We start from the raw sequence: 19,805 nt of genomic DNA, 5'->3' as shown, positions 1-19,805 counted from the left end.
CCTACAAAGTGTTTAACACAAGGACTAAGACGGTGGAAGAGACTTTGAATGTAAAGTTCAATGAACTTTCATCAATGAAAATCCCAGCAAATCCTGCAGAATTGTTTGATCTTGATAAATTCACTTTTGAAAATACTGCTGTCAAGACTAACAGTGCAGGTCCATCACAAAGTTCATTATCAGACTATGGATATGAAGTCATCATTCCACAACAAAAGTCTGCATCAAATGGAAGAGCAGCAGATGTTCAAAACAGCTGTCAAAGCTCAACCACTGCTACCTCAACAGTTGTTGACCAAAGTAGCCCATCAACTCCTGCTTCCCCACCATCAAACACTGTTGATAAAAGTTCTCAAACAGTGGATCAAAGTCAACATGTGTCTACACCATTACCTCCTATTCCACCTCCTTTTGAAGCCACTGCTGGATCATCAAAGTCACCAGCAGTGGTTAGCTTAGATGATTCACATCTGCAGCCTTCACCATTAAATGCCATTGTTCCATACAAAGGAGATCTTATCTTCTTGAAGTCTCATCCACCTAACCAAATCATTGGAAACATCAGTGAAGGGGTGCTCACAAGAAGTCAATCCCAAAACATCTATCCTTTTGTTGGTTTCCTATCTCTCCATCAGCCAGTCAAGTACCAACAGGCACTAAAAGACAACAGCTGGGTAGAAGCCATGCAAGAGGAGCTCCAATAGTTTAAAAGACAACAAGTTTGGGAGCTTGTACCGCTGCCAGAGGGTGTGAGTCCTATTGGTACAAAGTGGGTCTTCAAAAATAAAACTGATGAAAGGGGCATTGTTGTCAAGAATAAAGCTAGGCTTGTGGTTCAAGGGTTCAGACAGGAAGAGGGCATTGACTATGATGAAGCATTTGCCCCTGTAGCAAGGTTAGAAGCTATCAGACTATTCCTGGCCTTTGCTGTCAACCACAACATCAAGGTGTATCAAATGGATATCAAATGTGCATTCCTCTATGGTAAGATTCAAGAAGAGGTTTATGTTTGTCAACCTCCAGGCTTTGAGGATCCATTTAATCCAAATCATGTCTATAAGCTAAATAAAGCTTTGAATGGCCTGAAACAAGCACCAAGAGCCTGGTATGAAACTCTTTCCACCTTTCTACTTTCCATTGGTTTCACAAGAGGTAAATAGATAAAACATTGTTTTTAAAATGGAGAGGGAAAGACTTGATGATTGTCTAGATTTATGTGGATGACATCATTTTTGGAAGCACATATAATAAAATGGGTGAAGAGTTTAGGCAACTCATGACAGCTGAGTTTGAAATGAGTGCAATGGGTGAACTCCAGTGCTTTCTTTGTCTCCAAGTAAGGCAACTGCAAAATGGCACTTTCATCCATCAAGGCAAATATGCCAAAGAACTTTTAAAGAAATTTGAGATGGATGATTGTAAACCATGTAGTACACCCATAGCAACAAATAAAATAGTCATGTCTGATGAAAAGGATGATTTGGTTGATCAAACTTTATATAGAAGCATGATTGGGTCTTTATTGTACCTAACTGCATCTAGGCCAGACATCATGTTTGCAACATGTGTTTGTGCAAGATCCCAATCAGCCTCTAGAAAGTCAAACCTTAATGCTGTAAAAAGGATATTCAGATACCTAAAAGGTGCTCCCACACTTGGTATCTGGTATCCAGCTGATGTAAATATCAAGCTTTCAGGTTTCTTAGATAGTGACTTTGCTGGATGTGACAAGACAAGGAAGTCCACTTCAGGAGGGTGCCAATTCCTAGGCAATTGCTTAGTGTCTCGGCAAAGCAAAAAGCAAGCAGTTGTTTCCACATCCACTGCTGAGGCAGAGTATATAGTTGTTGCAAGCTGTACAGCTCAACTGCTTTGGCTTCAAAATCAGTTGCTGGATTTTGGTATCACTGCCCTATAGACACCACTCATGTTGGATAGCCAGGCAGCAGAAAATATCATCAAAAATCTAGTTTCCCATTCAACCACCAAGCATATTGATATCAGACATCACTTTGTGAGGGATTGCTATGAAAAAGGTTTGATTTCTCTGCACCATGTACCAACTAAAGATCAGCTAGCAGATGTGCTAACCAAAGCATTAGACACATCCACCTTTGAAAGCTTGATCTCTAGGATTGGCATGCTGAACATGGAATAACAAGCAAAATCTTGTTTTTCTATGAATAAAAGCATTAAAATGTTTTCAGAAAATCAAAAATCCATCCTTAAAAATAGCTAAAAATGAATTTTTCATTAAATCCTTAAAAGTCTGTCATAACCACTGTTTTGTTCAAACATCTGTTCTACTAAAAGCTGTCCACTACTGAAAGTCAACCCCTGTTTTCTCAGTTCCTTGGTAATCACTGTTGTTCAAATTCAGTGTTTTATCCACTGATACGCTATCCACTGATAGCTAAAGTCACCCACTGCTCTCATTCTAACCGTTGCAACCACTGATCTTGTTCCATCAGTGGTTTCCATAAAACAACTGTCTTCCATTACTAATCAGGGGTTGGCACGTGGACAGTATATAGCGGTCAGATCTTTTGTAATCGCTGCCACATCAGCATTCACTTTTTCCCCTATAAAACCCTGATCAAAACCCCCAAACAGGGTTTTTACTGTCGAATCGAATTCAAAAATTCCTTTCTCAAAGCAGTTATCATCCATTTTTCTCAAATCATTCATCATTCTTCTTCCTGAAATGGCAAAATCACCGTCTTCTTCATCTGAAAAACCCACTGAAAAAGCCATAGAAATTCCATACAAAGCTCCTCATAACTACTTGGGTCTCTTGACAAAACCAAGTAACACTGAAACCTTCAATTCCATCATAGACGCACTTTCGTCTTCAAAGTACAAAACTTTGTTAACTGCTGATGCTCCGATTTACCTGAAAACCCAGAGAGAATTTTAGAAAAATGCCACACTTGAACTCGATGATCAGCAAGGTAAAACTTCTTTTCCTAAAATCGAGTATCAAACTGATTTTATTGAGAGGGGGTATGCTGAGGAAATGAAGAGGGACACCTTACAAAAAGGTAACTTTCCTCCTACAACAAGATTTTTATTCCATACCCTCTTGATGTGTATTTCAAATAAAACAACTGCTTTTAATGAAATACCATTGAAGATCCAATACCAGGGTTATGCTATTTTACATAACGAAAATTTTAACTACTCCTAGGAGATCTTCGATGACTTGGTCAAAAATGTTACTAGCAAATCATTTTTATTATTTCCAAGGTTCCTGAGCTTTTATTTTCAAAAGAAATTTGGAAAGAATGATGCTCATGTGCTCATCCAAGGTGAACCTTTTTAAATAATGGCTTAACACCTGAAACATTTACAAGATTATCAAAGCCTTCTAAAACAAAAGCAGAGGTTCCTGAGCAGAATTTAGCAGCTACCACTACTCCTCAGGCACCTGCTGCTGAGCCCACTGCTCTAGGTGATCACAGCAGCAAAACAACTGTTGTGAAACCCACACCTAAAACCACCAGAAAACCAAGACAAAAGAAAACTCAAAAGCCCCCCCCCCCCCCCCCCAAACCTACAAAAACGGCAACTCTGGAAGATGAGATCCCAGAGCAACTGCCAGTGACAACACAAAAGTCACCAGAAACCACTGCTGCTACTTCCTCACAACAGATGGTAGAAAGATCTCAACCCATGCCTTAAACTCCTCCTGCTTCTTCTAAAAAAGAACATGTTGTAAGAATAGGGACACCACAATATGATGCTCTGGAATCACTTGCCTCCATCATCCATAGCCCACTGCCCGGGGCAAATTCGCTTTCTACACCCATCCTCACTTCCCAAATTCCACCACAAACACAACTTTTGTTGGATGCTATTGATTTAAACCAGACACAAATCAGTTCATTTCAATCACTTGTTAATGAGATTATACCTCAGAAAGTGACTGAGTCTGATGTTTCAATCATTGCTAATCCACCAACACCACCTGAGGAGGTTACACTGCAGGAAGTACAAGTACTTCCTGTCAGTAGTTCAAGTGAAGCAGCAACTACAGTTGTTGGATCTATTGATCTACATCTGGCTAGTTGTTTCATCAATCAGACTTCCTTGAAGGTAATTTCCTCTCCAGCAACTCTGATAACCACTGGTGTGTTTGTTCCAACCACTGGTACATTTAAAAGGTTATCAATTGCTGAGGAAAGAAGTCCCCAGTACCGAGAACAAGGGGCATCATTGGATGACTTTTGGGAAGATTTCCCTAAGACAACCACTGTTAGTGGGAAATCAGATGATCCCATTAAACTGGGTGATGGTTTAATGTACCAAGAATTGACGGCTAGAGTTGACAAACTTGATACTTCTGTTGCAGAAATCAAAGAAATGTTGCAACAGTTGTTGAAAGTACAAAAAGTACCATCCGCTGCTGCACCACCTCCAACAGCTGCTCCATCATCTGTTTCTACTCCAGATGAGCTGTGGAGTTTGTTTCAACCACTGCTCCATCATCAAAGAGAATTAGCTGATCAGCAACATGAGATACAAGTTCAAAAGATCAGAAATCTCATGGAAGCAAGGTTTAAAGACACCCAAGCAGATATCAAGGCAATAAAGGCCCATATACTGAACACCACTGGCACTGCTCCTCCCTCTATTATCTTTGTGGATAACCCACCACCAGATAATGCCAAAAAGGGGGAGAAATTGAAGCAGTTGAAAAAGAAGGGATATGAAGATGGTCTGTATATTGAACCACAAATAGATAGTATGCTTGCAGACATCCCTTTGCCAGATGGGTCCAAAAAGATTGATGTAACCACAAATGCAATTGCTGATGCAAAAGCAAGTGTAAAAAGGGATAAGGAGGCTAAGGATAAAGCAAGGTTTGAACAGGAGAAGAGAGTTTTTATGGAACTGAATGAGCAGGGTATTTCTGAGCCAAAGGATGATGAAAATCCTGAGCTAAAAAAAAGAATCCCATTAGAAAAGTGAGGCAACCCAAACACACACCATCCAGATCCACAAAACATACTCCCTGACCTCCTAAAAGCTCCACACATCAATCTCCCAAACTAACAGCTATTGTAACACCTGCTGTATCAACAACTGTTGGTACTTCAGTGATTTTAGCAGTTGTTAACCCAACAACCACCACTTCAATTACAACAACTGCTCCCACTTCAACCACTGCCCCACCAAAAATACCATCACCTCCTGCCAAAAAGCAGAAGACAGCTGATGACACATCATCAGTTGTAATGACAACAGTGGTTGAAACACCAGTTGTTTCAACAGCTGTTAGTCAGCCAACTTCCACCTCAATCACCTCCACTCAAATCACCACTTCACAACCATCCAAAACACCACCAGCCTCTCCTAAACCAAAAAGGAGAAGGATAGTTTTAAAAGATGATGATTCTTCACCACCACCAATAACTTCACAATCTTTGTCACTTGTTACCATTCCAAACCCTGTTCCACTCTCTTCAGCACAAGCCATAAATCCAATCACTGCCATTACTCCTGCAGGTGTCCAGTATCCTTTAGAGCTTATAGCAGTCAGAGAAGAGGTCAAATCTTTCTACTCTGAAGATGACCCTGCTAAAAGGAGTTTGCCATCTGTTGAAGGATATCCTAGGCCTAATAACATTGAAGAATACTTGAAAGTAAAGGCTCAACAAGCAGAGGATATCTCTAAAAGAAACTCACAAGGAAAATCTGACAAAGAAATTCAAAGGCACTATCAATTCCTGCTCACACAAGTCAGAACTTTAGAGCAGTTTGCAAAAAAACCTTTGTCAGCAATTATCAGAAAGAGCAGATGAAACCTTGAGAAAAGACTATCTTGATGACATCATGGCTTACAAGAAATACAAGGGAGAAAAGTACATGTACAAAGAATGGACCATTAAAGAGCTTGAAAGTGAAGTAGCCAGAATTCAAGATATGATAAAAAACAAGGTTAAACATACTCCTCCAGATTGGGCAAAATACAAGAAGAATGTACCTAATAAGGTGCTAGAGCTGAAAAGAATGAAAGAGGAACTTATTACTGCTGATTTTGGGTCAAGAAATCAGGTAACAAGGTGGAAAGAAGACAAAGTCAGGGCCAACTACAAAAAGTTGAAAGAATTAAGAAAGAAAAATCCAAATGTACCACAAAAGCCTGACTACCCTGAAGCAGTGGTTCCAGAAAAGCCACAAAAGAAACAATTCAAAAGATCCACTATTCCACCTGCTGCCATCCTTTACCAAAGAAGGAAACAAAAGCAGATGGATAAAGAAACAGCAGCAGATAAAGAAGCCGGGGATTTTGTTGTGAAAGAAGGGCTTAAGCGGATGATTGAAGAAAGACTTGAGTCTGCACAAACTTCAAACACTGCTCAGCCAGTTATTACAAGGCCACCATCTCCAAACTCCTCATCAAATAAAAATCTCCCAAGAAACCCACTAGATTCAAAAATACTAAAGTGGAAAACTGACAAACAGACCCACGTATTGACTCTGATCAAATCCAGTGGAGAAGTGAAGAAAATATCAAGGGAACAAGCACTAGGCCTGAGTGTTGAAGATCTGCAAGATCTCCTTGATCTTACACTGTGCAGGGATGAAGATGATACAGATGCCCTGGACTTTGAGTTACAACTTAAAGGACAAATAAGGGAACTGTTGATGAGGCAATAAAGATTCACAATAATGAAGGGTTTTGGCATCATCTGTTCCAGGGGGAGATTGTTGGGATTGAACCCTACAAAGGAACAGTTGATTAAAGCCAAAACCGGATCAGAGCAGTGGATCCAGAATAAGCAGATGTTTGTATTTCATTCTCTCCCCTTGAAAGTGGTTCTAACATCTGATGACCTTCATCCACTGATCCTTTACAACAACTGTTGCCTTACAACTGCTGATCAAGTATAAAGACTGATAAAGACTAAAGCCCTGATGATCAATCTACTGTTATGGGTCAAGCACTACTGAAGAAACCAAGTACTGCTGGAATCACAACAGTGGAAGGATAAAGCAGTAGTTTAATCTTTTCTTTTGTAATGTATTGTAATCAGTAGTTAGCTAAACAGTGCTTGTATTAGATCAGTAGTTTCAGGTTGTTAGGATGCTAGATGTCACTTTCATGGTAACGTCAATCAAGATGCTTCAGTGGTTTGCTCGTGCCAATAAATAGAACAGTACCCTGTACTGTTCTATTAGCTCTTTCACCACTTGTCTTCCTGCACGAACAATTCACTGTGAGCTCAGGCTAAGGGGGAGTTTGTATTACATGCATGCAAAGTTGTAATCAGTGATTGGAATAAATTTAATCATTTGGTTCAATGTTCAAACATGTATGTTGAAAGCATTTCTCCTGTTTGATTGTGTGCAAAGTTTAATTCCATTTTATTTCCGCTGCAATTACTTGTTCATCTTCATTAATTTCTAAACAAAAACACAATAAAAACAACTCAGATCCTAACAATTCATGACCAACCAAAATTACCAACTAAGTTAATAATTTTGTGTTTTGATGAGTCATATATCAGTATCTGTACCGATGTTTGTTTTTACTGTTTTAGGTTGATGTAAAACACACATTATTTCTACACCGATTGCATCATATCAAATGCCTGCAATATCCTCGTAATATTAATATATCAAATTTCTGCAATATCCTAGTAGTATATTATATATATTAATAGAAACTTTCCATGAATAGTGTTTAGATTTGTTTTTTTATATTTATATTTAATGATAAATAAACATTTGATATATAACATTGATGAACTTTAGTATTTTATATTAACTTAATTATTGATATTAGTTTATTAATACCTATTGATATTAGTTTATTAATACCGATAAATAAATGTATCTTCTTTAATAACTTTTATTCTTTAAGCTTTTTTTTCTTTAAGCTTTTTAATTGAAAGATAAAATTCAAAAAATAAATTCATGAAATAGCTAACAGGATACCCGACATGTGTTTATATTGATCGAAAACAATTTTAGTAAATAGTCGGATAATATTGATACTGGTGTAGATTTTCTTCGGTCAGAATCGACGTGGTACTTAATTTGTTGGAAGTGAAATGAGTTCAGTTCATCATGGTAACGTTACGATAGCGACACTCACAATAGGTTGGTTATGTTTAAAAAAAATACTATGGAAAATAAAACTTCGTTTTCAAAATTTGATTAGTGGACGTGAAATTACCATTTTGGAAAGGACTGTCTTTATATTATTATTATTATTATTATTATTATTATTATTATTATTATTATTATATTATATATTATATATATTAATAGAAACTTTCCATGAATAGTGTTTAGATTTGTTTTTTTATATTTATATTTAATGATAAATAAACATTTGATATATAACAGTGATGAACATTTAGTATTTTATATTAACTTAATTATTGATATTAGTTTATTAATACCTATTGATATTAGTTTATTAATACCGATAAATAAATGTATCTTCTTTAATAACTTTTATTCTTTAAGCTTTTTAGAAAAGCTAAATACGCAATTTTATTTATTTTATTTTTTTTAATATTATGTTATAAGTTTTTTTAAACGGTGTTGTATTTAAATAGAATATTTCGTTGTTATAGATATTGTGATGGAGTGAACCGATTCTGACCCAACAACATCGATATATGTACATGTATTATCGGAGCCGATACGTGTTCGATTTTATGGTTTTTGAATGATCTGGATATTTCTATCAGTTTCGTGATGAACCGATTCAATTCCCACCGAATTACAACATTACCAGTTGCTACTATTCATACCAGTATAAGTTTAGTCGAAGACGGAGTTGTATTCACCCATATATTCGTTGTTTCTTTCATTGCTATATCGAGTCGATTATAACTGATTTTTTTGTTTTTTATTGTGACAAACCGAACCAATACTATTTGAACAACTTTAGTAGCGGTATAAAATACTTTTTCATATCATAAGCTATAATGAGTGTCAGTGACAAACAAAACCCTGTTCGAAAAACATGGATACCACGTCGATTTAAACCGAACATCAGTACCCAATATTTGTACTTTTGAAACTTTATCAATATTCATGTTTTATCAATAAAAAAACATATGTCAATATCCTTTCGGGCTTATCATGACTTTTATTTTTAGAGGTTTATCTCTTGATCGCTATACAAAGAGCCGATAACGATACCGACACCTTATTAAATCTAACTAATACCGAACGACTTCTCGCCGCAACGCGCGAGGGAAGTGCACTAGTTACATATGATAACTTGAAGAAGACCTTATGTTACAACTTATAAATAGACAAATAACCAAATCTACGTGAGACATTTTTCCTTTTCCTCTTTGATCTCAAAAACAATCGACAACCTCAACACACAAAACACGTAGGCCCACCACGTGTCCCGAGTCCAAAACAATCCAAACCGTCGATTGTATCGCAATTGCATACACACTCAGACCATTCAGGGGGTCCCCCTTTTTATTTGGAAACCCCCAACAGGATAAGTGGGTCTCATTCCTCTTATCTAGGGTTTGTTTCTCCCTCAACTGTTCCATTTCCCCCAATTTCATCCCAATTTTGCCCTAATTCACTCACTCATATGGCCTCTATTAACCCCACCCGTACCAACAACAATGATTCCGACGATGACGATGACGTCAGCCACACCGGAATATTATCCGCGTCAGATCCTTTACTCCGCGATCCCTCCGCGTATACAATCACTCCGGTTCACCACTCGCCGCCGGTTACCGAACCCTTCAAACAAGAGCCACCGGAAAACGAAACTCCGTTACCGATTGTTCCAATGACGTCATCTAACCACCAATTGACGGTGGCGGTGCCACGGCGGACGTCAAAAGACCGTCACACGAAGGTTGAAGGACGTGGCCGGAGAATCCGCATGCCGGCGACGTGTGCTGCTAGAATATTCCAGTTAACGCGTGAATTAGGGCATAAATCTGACGGTGAAACGATCCGGTGGTTGTTGGAGCATGCTGAACCGGCGATTATTGAAGCTACTGGTACCGGAACGGTGCCCGCGATCGCCGTTAATGTTAACGGAACGTTGAAGATTCCGACGACGCCGAGTAACGGTAGTGAAGAACAGGAAGGTGGTGTGAAAAGACGAAAAAGGGCTTGTAATAGTGAGTTTTATGATGTTAATGATGATTCAGCAGGTTCTAATGTTACCAATTTTTCCAATTTTGCCCCTGTGGCTCCGATTGCTCCAACGGGTTTGGTACCCGTTTGGACCATGGGTGGTCCGGTCAACGCTGGGGGTGGGTTTTTTGTGATTCCGCAAAGTGGAGCCGTCGGCTCGGCTTCGGCTCAGCCGCAGCTTTGGGCTATTCCAGCCGGCGCGACAACTGTGTTTAATATGGCGGCTCGGCCTATTTCGAGCTTTGTGTCGGCTATGCAGCCGGCTGGTGGGTCTGGAGCCGAGCCGTCCAATAGCGGTGAAGAAAAGTTGGGGACTGTTTCGACGGCTATGGCGCCGAGCTCGAGCTCTGTGACAACGGCGGCTACGGCTCAGGCTCAGATGCTTAGGGATTTTTCGTTGGAGGTTTATGATAAACGGGAGCTTCAGTTTATGACGGATGATAATCCGTCGAAAACGTCGTCGTAATGATGGATTGTGTTAAGTTTGGTGGTTGAATTGTTAGTTTTTTGTTGTTAGATTTTAGAAATCATATGATGTTTTCGTTTTTGGTTTATTTTGTAAATGGATTTGGGGAAGAATATGGTTTCGGTCTAGTGGGTTGCTAAAAGGAAGGATTTTTAGAAAGTGCAAGTGATATTGCATAAAGTATAAGCTAAGGTTTTAACTTTGAAGGCATTTTGTTCTAGAAAGTCATATGGAATGCAATAATTTTGATCTTAGTTTTATATGTTTAAACAATAGCATTCACATCGCTTTCATTAAATTCTATAAGTGTATTTTTTTTTTATATTCTATAAGTGTGTTCTTTATTTTATAAAAAAGTAGTTGAGGGGATATTGTTTATGATATATAAATTTTTAATATATTTTGTAAGTGAATTAGAAAAAATAATGATCAAGGTAAAAATGTATTATTTAATTAAAATAAGAGAGAAAATATATTGTTTTCTGTAATTATAGAGTAAAAATAGGGAAGAAGATGTGAATGCTCAATTAGCCATTTGTATATCACTAGTTTTTGCTCCGTCTGCGTTGCGGGACACTAAGCTGAATATTTTTTTTTCTCATAATATGTACATCTGTGTTTTAGTTACTTGTACATAGTACTTATAACACGATCTAAAAAATTATATCGAGTCAATCAATTAAAACAAAACACTAACATATTTTTGCTAAAAAACTAAAACGATGGAAAAACAATAATTTTAAACAGGGGACAAAACTGCAAATTTCAGAACAAATGAGCGTGTGCCAGGCAGCCGCCTGACACGAATAAAAATTACAACAAGTAAACCAATTAAAACAAAACACTACCATAGTTTTGTAAAAAAACACTAAAACGGTGGCATGACTTTAATTTTACGTCAGGGGCAAAATCATAATTTGACATGGGAAAAAAACAAAAAGCAATGGCAATACTGTAAATTTGAGCTGGGGGCAAAATCGTAATTTGACTTAGAGGGAAAAAAACAAAATCAATTGCATAAATTTAAACGTGGAAAAGTCGTAATTACACCACATAAACCAGTTAAAACAAAACACTACCATGATTTTGTAAAAAAAAAACACTAAAACGGTGGCATGACTGTAATTTTACGTCAGGAACAAAATCGTAATTTGACATGGGAAAAAAAAAACAAAAAGCAATGACAATACTGTAAATTTGAGCTGGGGGCAAAATTGTAATTTGACTTAGAGGAAAAAGACAAAACCAATGGCATAAATTTAAACGTGGAAAAATCGTAATTACACCAAGTAAACCAATTAACACAGAACACTACCATAGTTTTGTAAAAAAAGAAAACACTAAAACGGTGGCATGACTGTAATTTTACGTCGGGAACAAAATCGTAATTTGACATGGGAAAAAAACAAATAACAATGGCAAAATTGTAAATTTTAACCGGGGGCAAAATCCTAATTTGACTTAGAGGAAAAAGACAAAACCAATGGTATAAATTTCAACATGACAAAATCGTAATTTGTCTGGATGAATGGGGAAGTGCCAAATTTCATACCCACTTTTTGAAATATAGCCACTTCCTGAGTTTCAATGAGTCGGTTGCGTATATCTTTAACGCCCGTTATCATCTTTGTATATAGGGTGAGCAGAAAACCGAAATAACCGAAAAAACCGAACCGAAACAAAAACTAACGGTTCGGTTTTCGGATTCTTAATAACCGAAAATTTTAATCCGGTTTTCGGATAACTATTTTCAATAATCGAAAAAACCGAACCGAACCGATAAGTTATAATTCATATATTTTTATGTTTATGTTGTTTAACTGTTTAACCCAATGCTAGTAAAAACTATTAATTTTATTCTTGAATGTTAAGTGTTTATAATAAAAACATTACATGTTTATTTATAACTGAAAAGACTTATTTATAAAAACGTTGAAGGAACATAAAATAGATTAGAAGGTTAGGTTTATGTAAGCAAATATTATTTAAAGAGGTTAACTATAATAACTTAAAAGTAAATATATAAGAAAGATTCTTATTTTTTAAATTATACTTTTTATTATTTGAATCTTATATAATTTTATTCTAAAAACCGAAATAACCAAAAAACCGAACCGAGCCGGCGTAAACACCGAAACCGAAAATACCAAAACCGAAAGGTTTTAGAAAACCGAAAACCGACATTTCGTTTTCAGTTTTAGTTTTACCCAAAAACCGTCACACCCCTATTTGTATATGTTGAACGGCCTTTGAATTTCAAAATGACTGTTTAGGTATGGTTTGATAGTGTTACGGATGATGTAGGATTAGAAAGCAAGGATATGGGTATATAAGCCTTTATTATTTTTTTTGAATGACGTATGGTTAGGAATTAGGATATTGCTAACTGGGTTAATAGTTAGCACGTTAGTATCACCAAACTAGGATATAATTAACTTTTGCATGAATCTATTTTGTAATTAACTTTTCCTAAAATCAGATTTTTGGTATTGTTACATATATAAACATTTAATTAAATGTTAGTTGTTTATTATTTTAAAATAATTGTAATAAAGAAAAAAAGTAAAATGTTGGAAAGATTTTTTTTGAATGGTGAACTTCATATATAAGGTTATCATACTCTCTAAATTGGAGAACCTCGTATTGACCCACTTTAGCCAGACTATGTTGTCTTAACCGGACTCATGCTGGCTTCAAAGTTTGGCTTTTTTGGGCGTCCCCCCGAGAAACCATACCGCCGACTACTACTTGACAGTCGTACCACCACAAGAGCAGAACTCTCTAGAATAACACATGGATGGACGAAAACCCTGTTGGGCTCGGGAATCGAACTGACAACCTCACACAAGGTCTAGTCCAAATCTTTTATTACCTATATCCACCCCAGTATGACACAAGTGGAAATTGCACTTAAATATCTATTGGAAAATTCAAAACTCCTACCACTATGCAGAATTCGGGAGATAACGTTGGAAAGATTTGTATTGTAAAAATAGATGAATGTAAAATAAATGGGTGAATTAACTACACAATTAAAACTTTACCTCATAGATAAACGTAAAATAAATGCGTGGAATAACTACACAATTAAAACTTCACCTCAAATAAATCAAACATATAAATTATATTTAAGATTAACGTCTTAGAATTCATTAACCCTTTTTGATTCTAAATTGTCAATGCTTTATAAGTAAGTCTTTTGAGTTTATTACCGCTAAAAGGAGGTTAAAAGTAGAAGATTTTTAAATTTTAATTACTTAAGATACGATGCTTGTCACGTGCGGTTGGGAGGAGGCACGTGGGTGCCATTTATAACTTTTGAGGCGGCCTGGTGGGACCCACAATGCTTATAGGCACGGCTATTTTTGCGGCATTTGTGAGGACCGCAAGAGTTTCCAGGTGACACGTGTACATTGCTAGCTGTAAAAGAATGGCTAAGTGGGCCCCAACATGTGTCTCGGTGCTTGATATTTGATGTCTATCTAGTGTGAGCCACGTGGGCCAAAAGAATCACCCTTTAAGATCCACAATGTTATTTACAAAAGAAATAAAGGGATAATGGGGGTGGTGACCATTGGTAAATGTAAAAGCTTTGAAATACTTTGGAACGGTGAAGTCTTGGATTCAAGACTTACAGATGACTTACAGATGATAAGAATAGAGAAATTTGCAGTTAAAAAAAAAAAATATATAGGTATGGATAGTAACGGGTCATGTTTGGGTATAATATCAGTAATGGTATTTATAAATGGTCCTAAAATCTTATTTTCATACCCCTATTATATCTATACGACTTGTATAGAGTTATACGGGTCATATAGGTGAATGTTGCACAAAAAGTTATCAGAACATGTTTTTTTGTCTACATGTATACGAGCCGTATAATATTATACGGCCCGTATAGAAAATATACAACCCATTTAGTGCTATACGACCCAAACCTTATATAATGTTATATGACCCGTATAGAATGTTATACAACTCAACATTTTCTCCATCTATACGAGCCATATAACATTATACGATCCGTATAACATTATACGATTCAATATTTGTCATGTTAAATTATTTCATATGGACCATATAGCCATATACGACCCTAAAACGCCCATATTTCAAAAGGTCAAATGCCAAGACTTAAACAGTAAAAATTTACGACCCAATTTAAACTTTTACGCATTATTAAAGAAAACTTGGTTATATATACAAAATCAACCAATTTAAACAACTACAAACCCACCAACATTTACAAAAGTTTTAAACACATGTTATTGGGTAAAGTTTATCAACGCCTGACTAAAAGACAAGAAAAGTGTTTTGACCTGTTTACAACACTAAATTCCGGAAGCGCATTGCGGGCAATATGGAGTGTGTTCGTTCCGAGCGTAGCGTGCCATTTAAAGGATGGCTTTACCTATATCACAACAACAAGAATCAAAGTTAATTACATGTAATTTCATCATTCTAACTTCTAACAAACATGATTCACATTCATTATCCAACTTCCATTTATTTGACCCGTTCACAACGGGTCACTTACATACCATTCTTAAGCATAACATTCTAGTTCGTCGACCTGTTCATAACGGGTTAATTACAGGACCAATCTTTAACTTCACATTCTAACTTGTTTGACTCGTTCGCAACAGATCAATTTCATAACCGTTCTATAAAATCACATTCTAGTTTGTTTGACCCGTTCATAACGGATCAATCGTATGCCCATTTCTTTAACATCCTCATTCTAGTTCATTTGACCCGTTCATAACGGGTCAACATATGACCATTCTTTTACATATTCATTCTAATTCGTTTGACTCATTTGTAATGGGTCTATTACATGATCATTCTTTATCGGACTACAACTACTACATTATATAACATTAAGAAATGCTACAAATAAACTTTAATCGTACAAGTAGCGTACCTCGATCTTGTGAGTTTTGAGGCTTCTTATTGCTTGAGCCTTCTTCCTTCGCACCTACAATTACCATGTTCACTTCCTTTTAGTTCTCATGAATTCATTTTACCACTTACAACACATACTTACATTCTAAACATGAACTTCACTAACAATTGTCATTTATTTGCACAATTATCATCTAAAGCATTTCATCGAGCACTTGGTATGTGACAATCATTATTGTTTAGAATTTACTGTTTTTCATATACTTACATACCGATCTTCCTATACGTACACAATTTCCCAATTACTCAAATCGTCACAACGAATAATCATTATGAAAATTACTCATCCTTCCTCTTAGTTGACTAGTTAACATCATAGTTATCACTAGAATATCCATTTTATGATCAATTCTAAAAAACCCACTTCATGACTTATGAAGGGTTTTTATCAAAACACATAAACATACTAATTTCATTCAAATTAACATTCACAATTGCTTCTAATCATGATTTCTTCAGCAATTAACACTAGGTTACTAACATACCTAAGAAATTTGCCAAGTTCATACATCTTCATCATATTAAAATCAACCAAATAAAAAATTATAACTTACCACTTGTTAAGCAAGCTTAAATGGTCACAAATTAGGGTTCATGCACAAGATTAGCCTTGATCTTCCTTCATATTTCACTGATTTTAGTTTGTGAGGGTTTTTCCTCTTTTTTTTTTCTACCTGGGGTCGACACACACACTGATGTGTGTGTTTGTGTTTTAATTTTTGTTTTAGTAATTTCATTTTCTCATTTGTCCAAAATTAGTCCCTCAATTTTGAGTGTTTATTTTAAAATGGTTATTGTTCATTCTTAGGCTAAAATTTTACATATATTTTAACTAGGTTTATATTTCTAGTTATTTTTAAACACATATACTTATTTAAAATTTTTGGGGTGTTACAAGTCTACCCCCCTTAAAGGAGGTTTCGTCCCCAAAACCTAAATACATACCAAATAACGCCGGGTAGTGTTCCCGCATATCGTCCTCCAACTCCCACGTAAGTTCCGATCCCTTTCGGTGTTGCCACTGGACCAAGACTTGTCTAATATTCTTGTTGCGGAGGCGCGTTACTTTAGAATCTTTAATAGCTAATGGCCGTTCAATGTAATTCATTCGTTCATCCACTTCAATGTCGTCGAGTGGCACATGTGCTGTTTCATCCGCGAGGCACTTTCGTAGTTGTGATACATGGAAGGTATTGTGAATTCCATCTAATGCTGGCGGTAATTCCAACCGGTATGCCACTTTCCCAATCTGAGCTAAAATATTGAAAGGTCCTATGTAACGAGGACCCGACTTCCATCGTTTACGGAACCGAATTATACCCCTTCCATGGTGAAACTTTTAATAACACGTGGTCCCCTACTCGAAACTCAATGGGACGTCTTCTTCGATTTGCATAAGATTTTTGTCGGTCTTGTGTCGCCTATAATCGGGCCCGTATGAGATCAATCTTCTCATTAGTCTTGGCTACTACATCCTTGGATGCAATTTCTCTTTGTCCCACCTCCCCCAAACATACGGGAGTTTTACATTTCCTTCCATACAACATTTCATAGGGTGCCATTTGAATGCTATTGTTGTACGGAAATTCAAAGAAAAGCAAGTGGTCGTCCCAACTTTCACCAAAATCCATAACGCAAGATCTTAACATATCTATGAATGTTTGAATGGTTTGTTCAGATTGCCCATCCATTTGGGGGTGATAGGCGGTACTGAAATGCAACTTTGTACCCATTTTCTCATAAAACCTTTGCCAAAACCGTGATGTAAATCGGGTATCTTGATCCGACACAATGGACACGGGTACCCCGTGGCGAGATATAATCTCGTTTACATAAATTTCTGATAGCCTTTCCGAGGAGGAGGTTTCTCGAATTGGTAAAAAGTGTACGCTTTTGGTGAGGCGGTCTACAATCACCCATATGGCATCATGACCTTTCTTTGTTTTGGGAAGTTTGGTTACTAGGTCCATTTTTATATTTCCCCACTTCCACATCGAAATTTCTAATGGTTGTAACTTACCATATGGCTTTTGATGTTCCGCCTTTACTTGCGAACAAGTAAGACACTTCGCGACATATTTAACAATATCGTGTTTCATTCCGGGCCACCGATAGTTTTTCTTTAAATCTCGGTACATTTTTGTCGCCCCCGGGTGGATGGAATACAGGGACTTATGAGCTTATTCGAGTAGTGCGGCCTTTATTTCACAAAACCATGGTATCCAAATTCGGCCAAATCTGGTTATGAGCCTATTTGAATTATCTTCCAACTTATCCGCGAAACCCTTAGTCCTCCCTTTCTTTGGATCTTCCGAGCTTAAAGATTTAATTTGAGCTTCCTTTATCATTCCAAGGAGGTAGTATAACAACCCTCCTAAAACCCCTTAACCTAACCCTAAACGTCCTAAAATATACCCCGTATACAAGAAACAGACCCTAAATACCCTAATATTTATAAAAACAAATAAAACAAAATCTAAAAGTCGCTCGCGGGGCGCGACCCCGTTAGCCAAGTCCCTCGGGGGGCGCGACTGGCTTTGTTTATCGGACAAGGCATTATGCTACGTGTCCCGAAGCGTGTCAAGGCTACCCCATCGACTCACCAAGGCTAGAGCCTAGCCTATGGTTCTCGCGAGCTGCGAAGGCCAAAACCAAATCTCTCGCAGGGCGCAAGAGACCCCTCGTTAGGCCTATAAAAGGAGGCGCAAGCCTCAGTTTCAGTGTCACACCCCGAATTTCCACGTGTCACCGGTGGGCCCGGTGGGGGTAACGTGACGTAGTTGATAACATCATAGTCAAACAACACAATATATAAATGCACAGCGGAAGCAGGAATAGATTCATTTCAACTTTACATAAACGTAATATTTAATATCACAAGTAGTTGAAACGGATCCACAGGCGGATCAAATAAAATAAGATAAATGTTCAACAGACTTTAGACGCCTAGAACTTGCAAGATTCCTTACTAACGCCCTGAGCAGCTTCCAGCCTATTACGTACTTGTACCTGTCACTTAGACTTTGGAAAAATACGTCAGTTTTCACTGGTAAATACACTCAACTGACTCATTTGAAAAGAGTTTATGAAAATTGGTTTAGGCGCACAAGGCACAAAACTATTTTGACACTTGATTAAGATGCACAAGGCAATATTAATCTTTTATACTTGGGACAAACTATATCTCATGTTATCAGTTTTACATAACTTGCTCTACATACGGGGCCCGGTCCTATGCCGGTTCAAGATTAACCGACACACCACTATTCCCTTATTGGGAATCCCATATTGGGTATAATCAAATAATAAGCATAAAGCATCTGTCAGGTGTATGCCTACACCCCGTGCTTAGGTCGTGGCCATTTGCAATTAATGAGTCAAGGATATCCAGGACACGGTCGCATTAACCCCCAATGTTTCAGTCAAGCAATACGAATTAAAACAGGTTATTTGGATTTCCCGACACATTGGTCTTCGAATCCCATACCTGACCATGCGGTATTTATATTACCGTATCCCAAGCCCGTAATAGGGAAAATAAGTTAAGAGTATTTACCTGAGCTAGCTCCTGTCTTAAATAGCAAGAATTATAATAACTCAGCCATATTCACTTAAGTAAGCGTAGGTACAATTTACCGGAAGGCTCTAGTCTGGAACGATGGTTTAAATAACCAATTAGAATACTAACGGGTCTTTAATTAAGCCTAAGCTTAGACCGGTTAGTTTTAAGGAAATATACGGTTCAAGCGCACGATTAAGCGAAGACCGGATAGAACGTGATTTAGACCCGACAAGTTTGAATACTTGTATAATATGGGTATACTAAATACATTCTGGATTTTGACATAAAAATGATATCGTTTGACCCGTTTCGGTCGATTTACGCAAACTAGTTACGTAAACCGAACCGAATGCGAAAAGGGCGATACGGGTAGGCCAATGATTCAAATGCAAGTTCCCTGAGATAATATGCTTAAAATATGATATTATATCAGTAAGTTATGTTCTATATTTCCCGGAATAATGTTAAACCCAATTTATGCCTTAGAAGGGCATTTTGGTCATTTAAAAGATAATAAAAGGGTAAAATTAGAAATCTGAGTTTCGGGTCTGGTTCATACAGTAAATATACTTAATATAACATATTATATCAGTAGGGTATGACCCATATATCAAATTTATCATTTAAAACCAAACTATGCACCGTAGGGGCAATTTAGTAATTTCA

The 19,805-nt window shown here is 37.1% G+C and overlaps 1 protein-coding gene and 1 long non-coding RNA gene across 2 annotated transcripts; one reads left to right on the top strand and one right to left on the bottom strand.

Moving 5' to 3' along the window:
• Nucleotides 1-9,450: 9,450 nt before the first annotated feature.
• On the top strand, nt 9,451-10,869 carry LOC110912172 (transcription factor TCP19). The gene has a single exon (XM_022156844.2). The coding sequence runs from the start codon at nt 9,581-9,583 to the stop codon at nt 10,607-10,609; it is 1,029 nt and encodes a 342-aa protein (XP_022012536.1). The 5' UTR covers nt 9,451-9,580; the 3' UTR covers nt 10,610-10,869.
• Nucleotides 10,870-14,791: 3,922 nt separating this feature from the next.
• On the bottom strand, nt 14,792-16,265 carry LOC110910057. The gene is made up of 3 exons (XR_002575809.2): nt 16,132-16,265; nt 15,537-15,590; nt 14,792-15,023 (listed from the first exon to the last, which is right to left on the bottom strand). It is a non-coding gene; the product is annotated as an uncharacterized LOC110910057 (long non-coding RNA).
• Nucleotides 16,266-19,805: the final 3,540 nt, after the last annotated feature.

Source organism: Helianthus annuus, chromosome 15 (assembly GCF_002127325.2).
Source record: "Helianthus annuus cultivar XRQ/B chromosome 15, HanXRQr2.0-SUNRISE, whole genome shotgun sequence".
Taxonomy (NCBI): domain Eukaryota; kingdom Viridiplantae; phylum Streptophyta; class Magnoliopsida; order Asterales; family Asteraceae; genus Helianthus; species Helianthus annuus.
This window is presented reverse-complemented; position numbering and strand designations above follow the sequence as displayed.

Coding starts and splice junctions, on each gene's coding strand:
- LOC110912172 (XM_022156844.2), top strand. CDS start 9,581: ATGGCCTCTATTAACCCCACCCGTACCAACAACAATGATTCCGACGAT.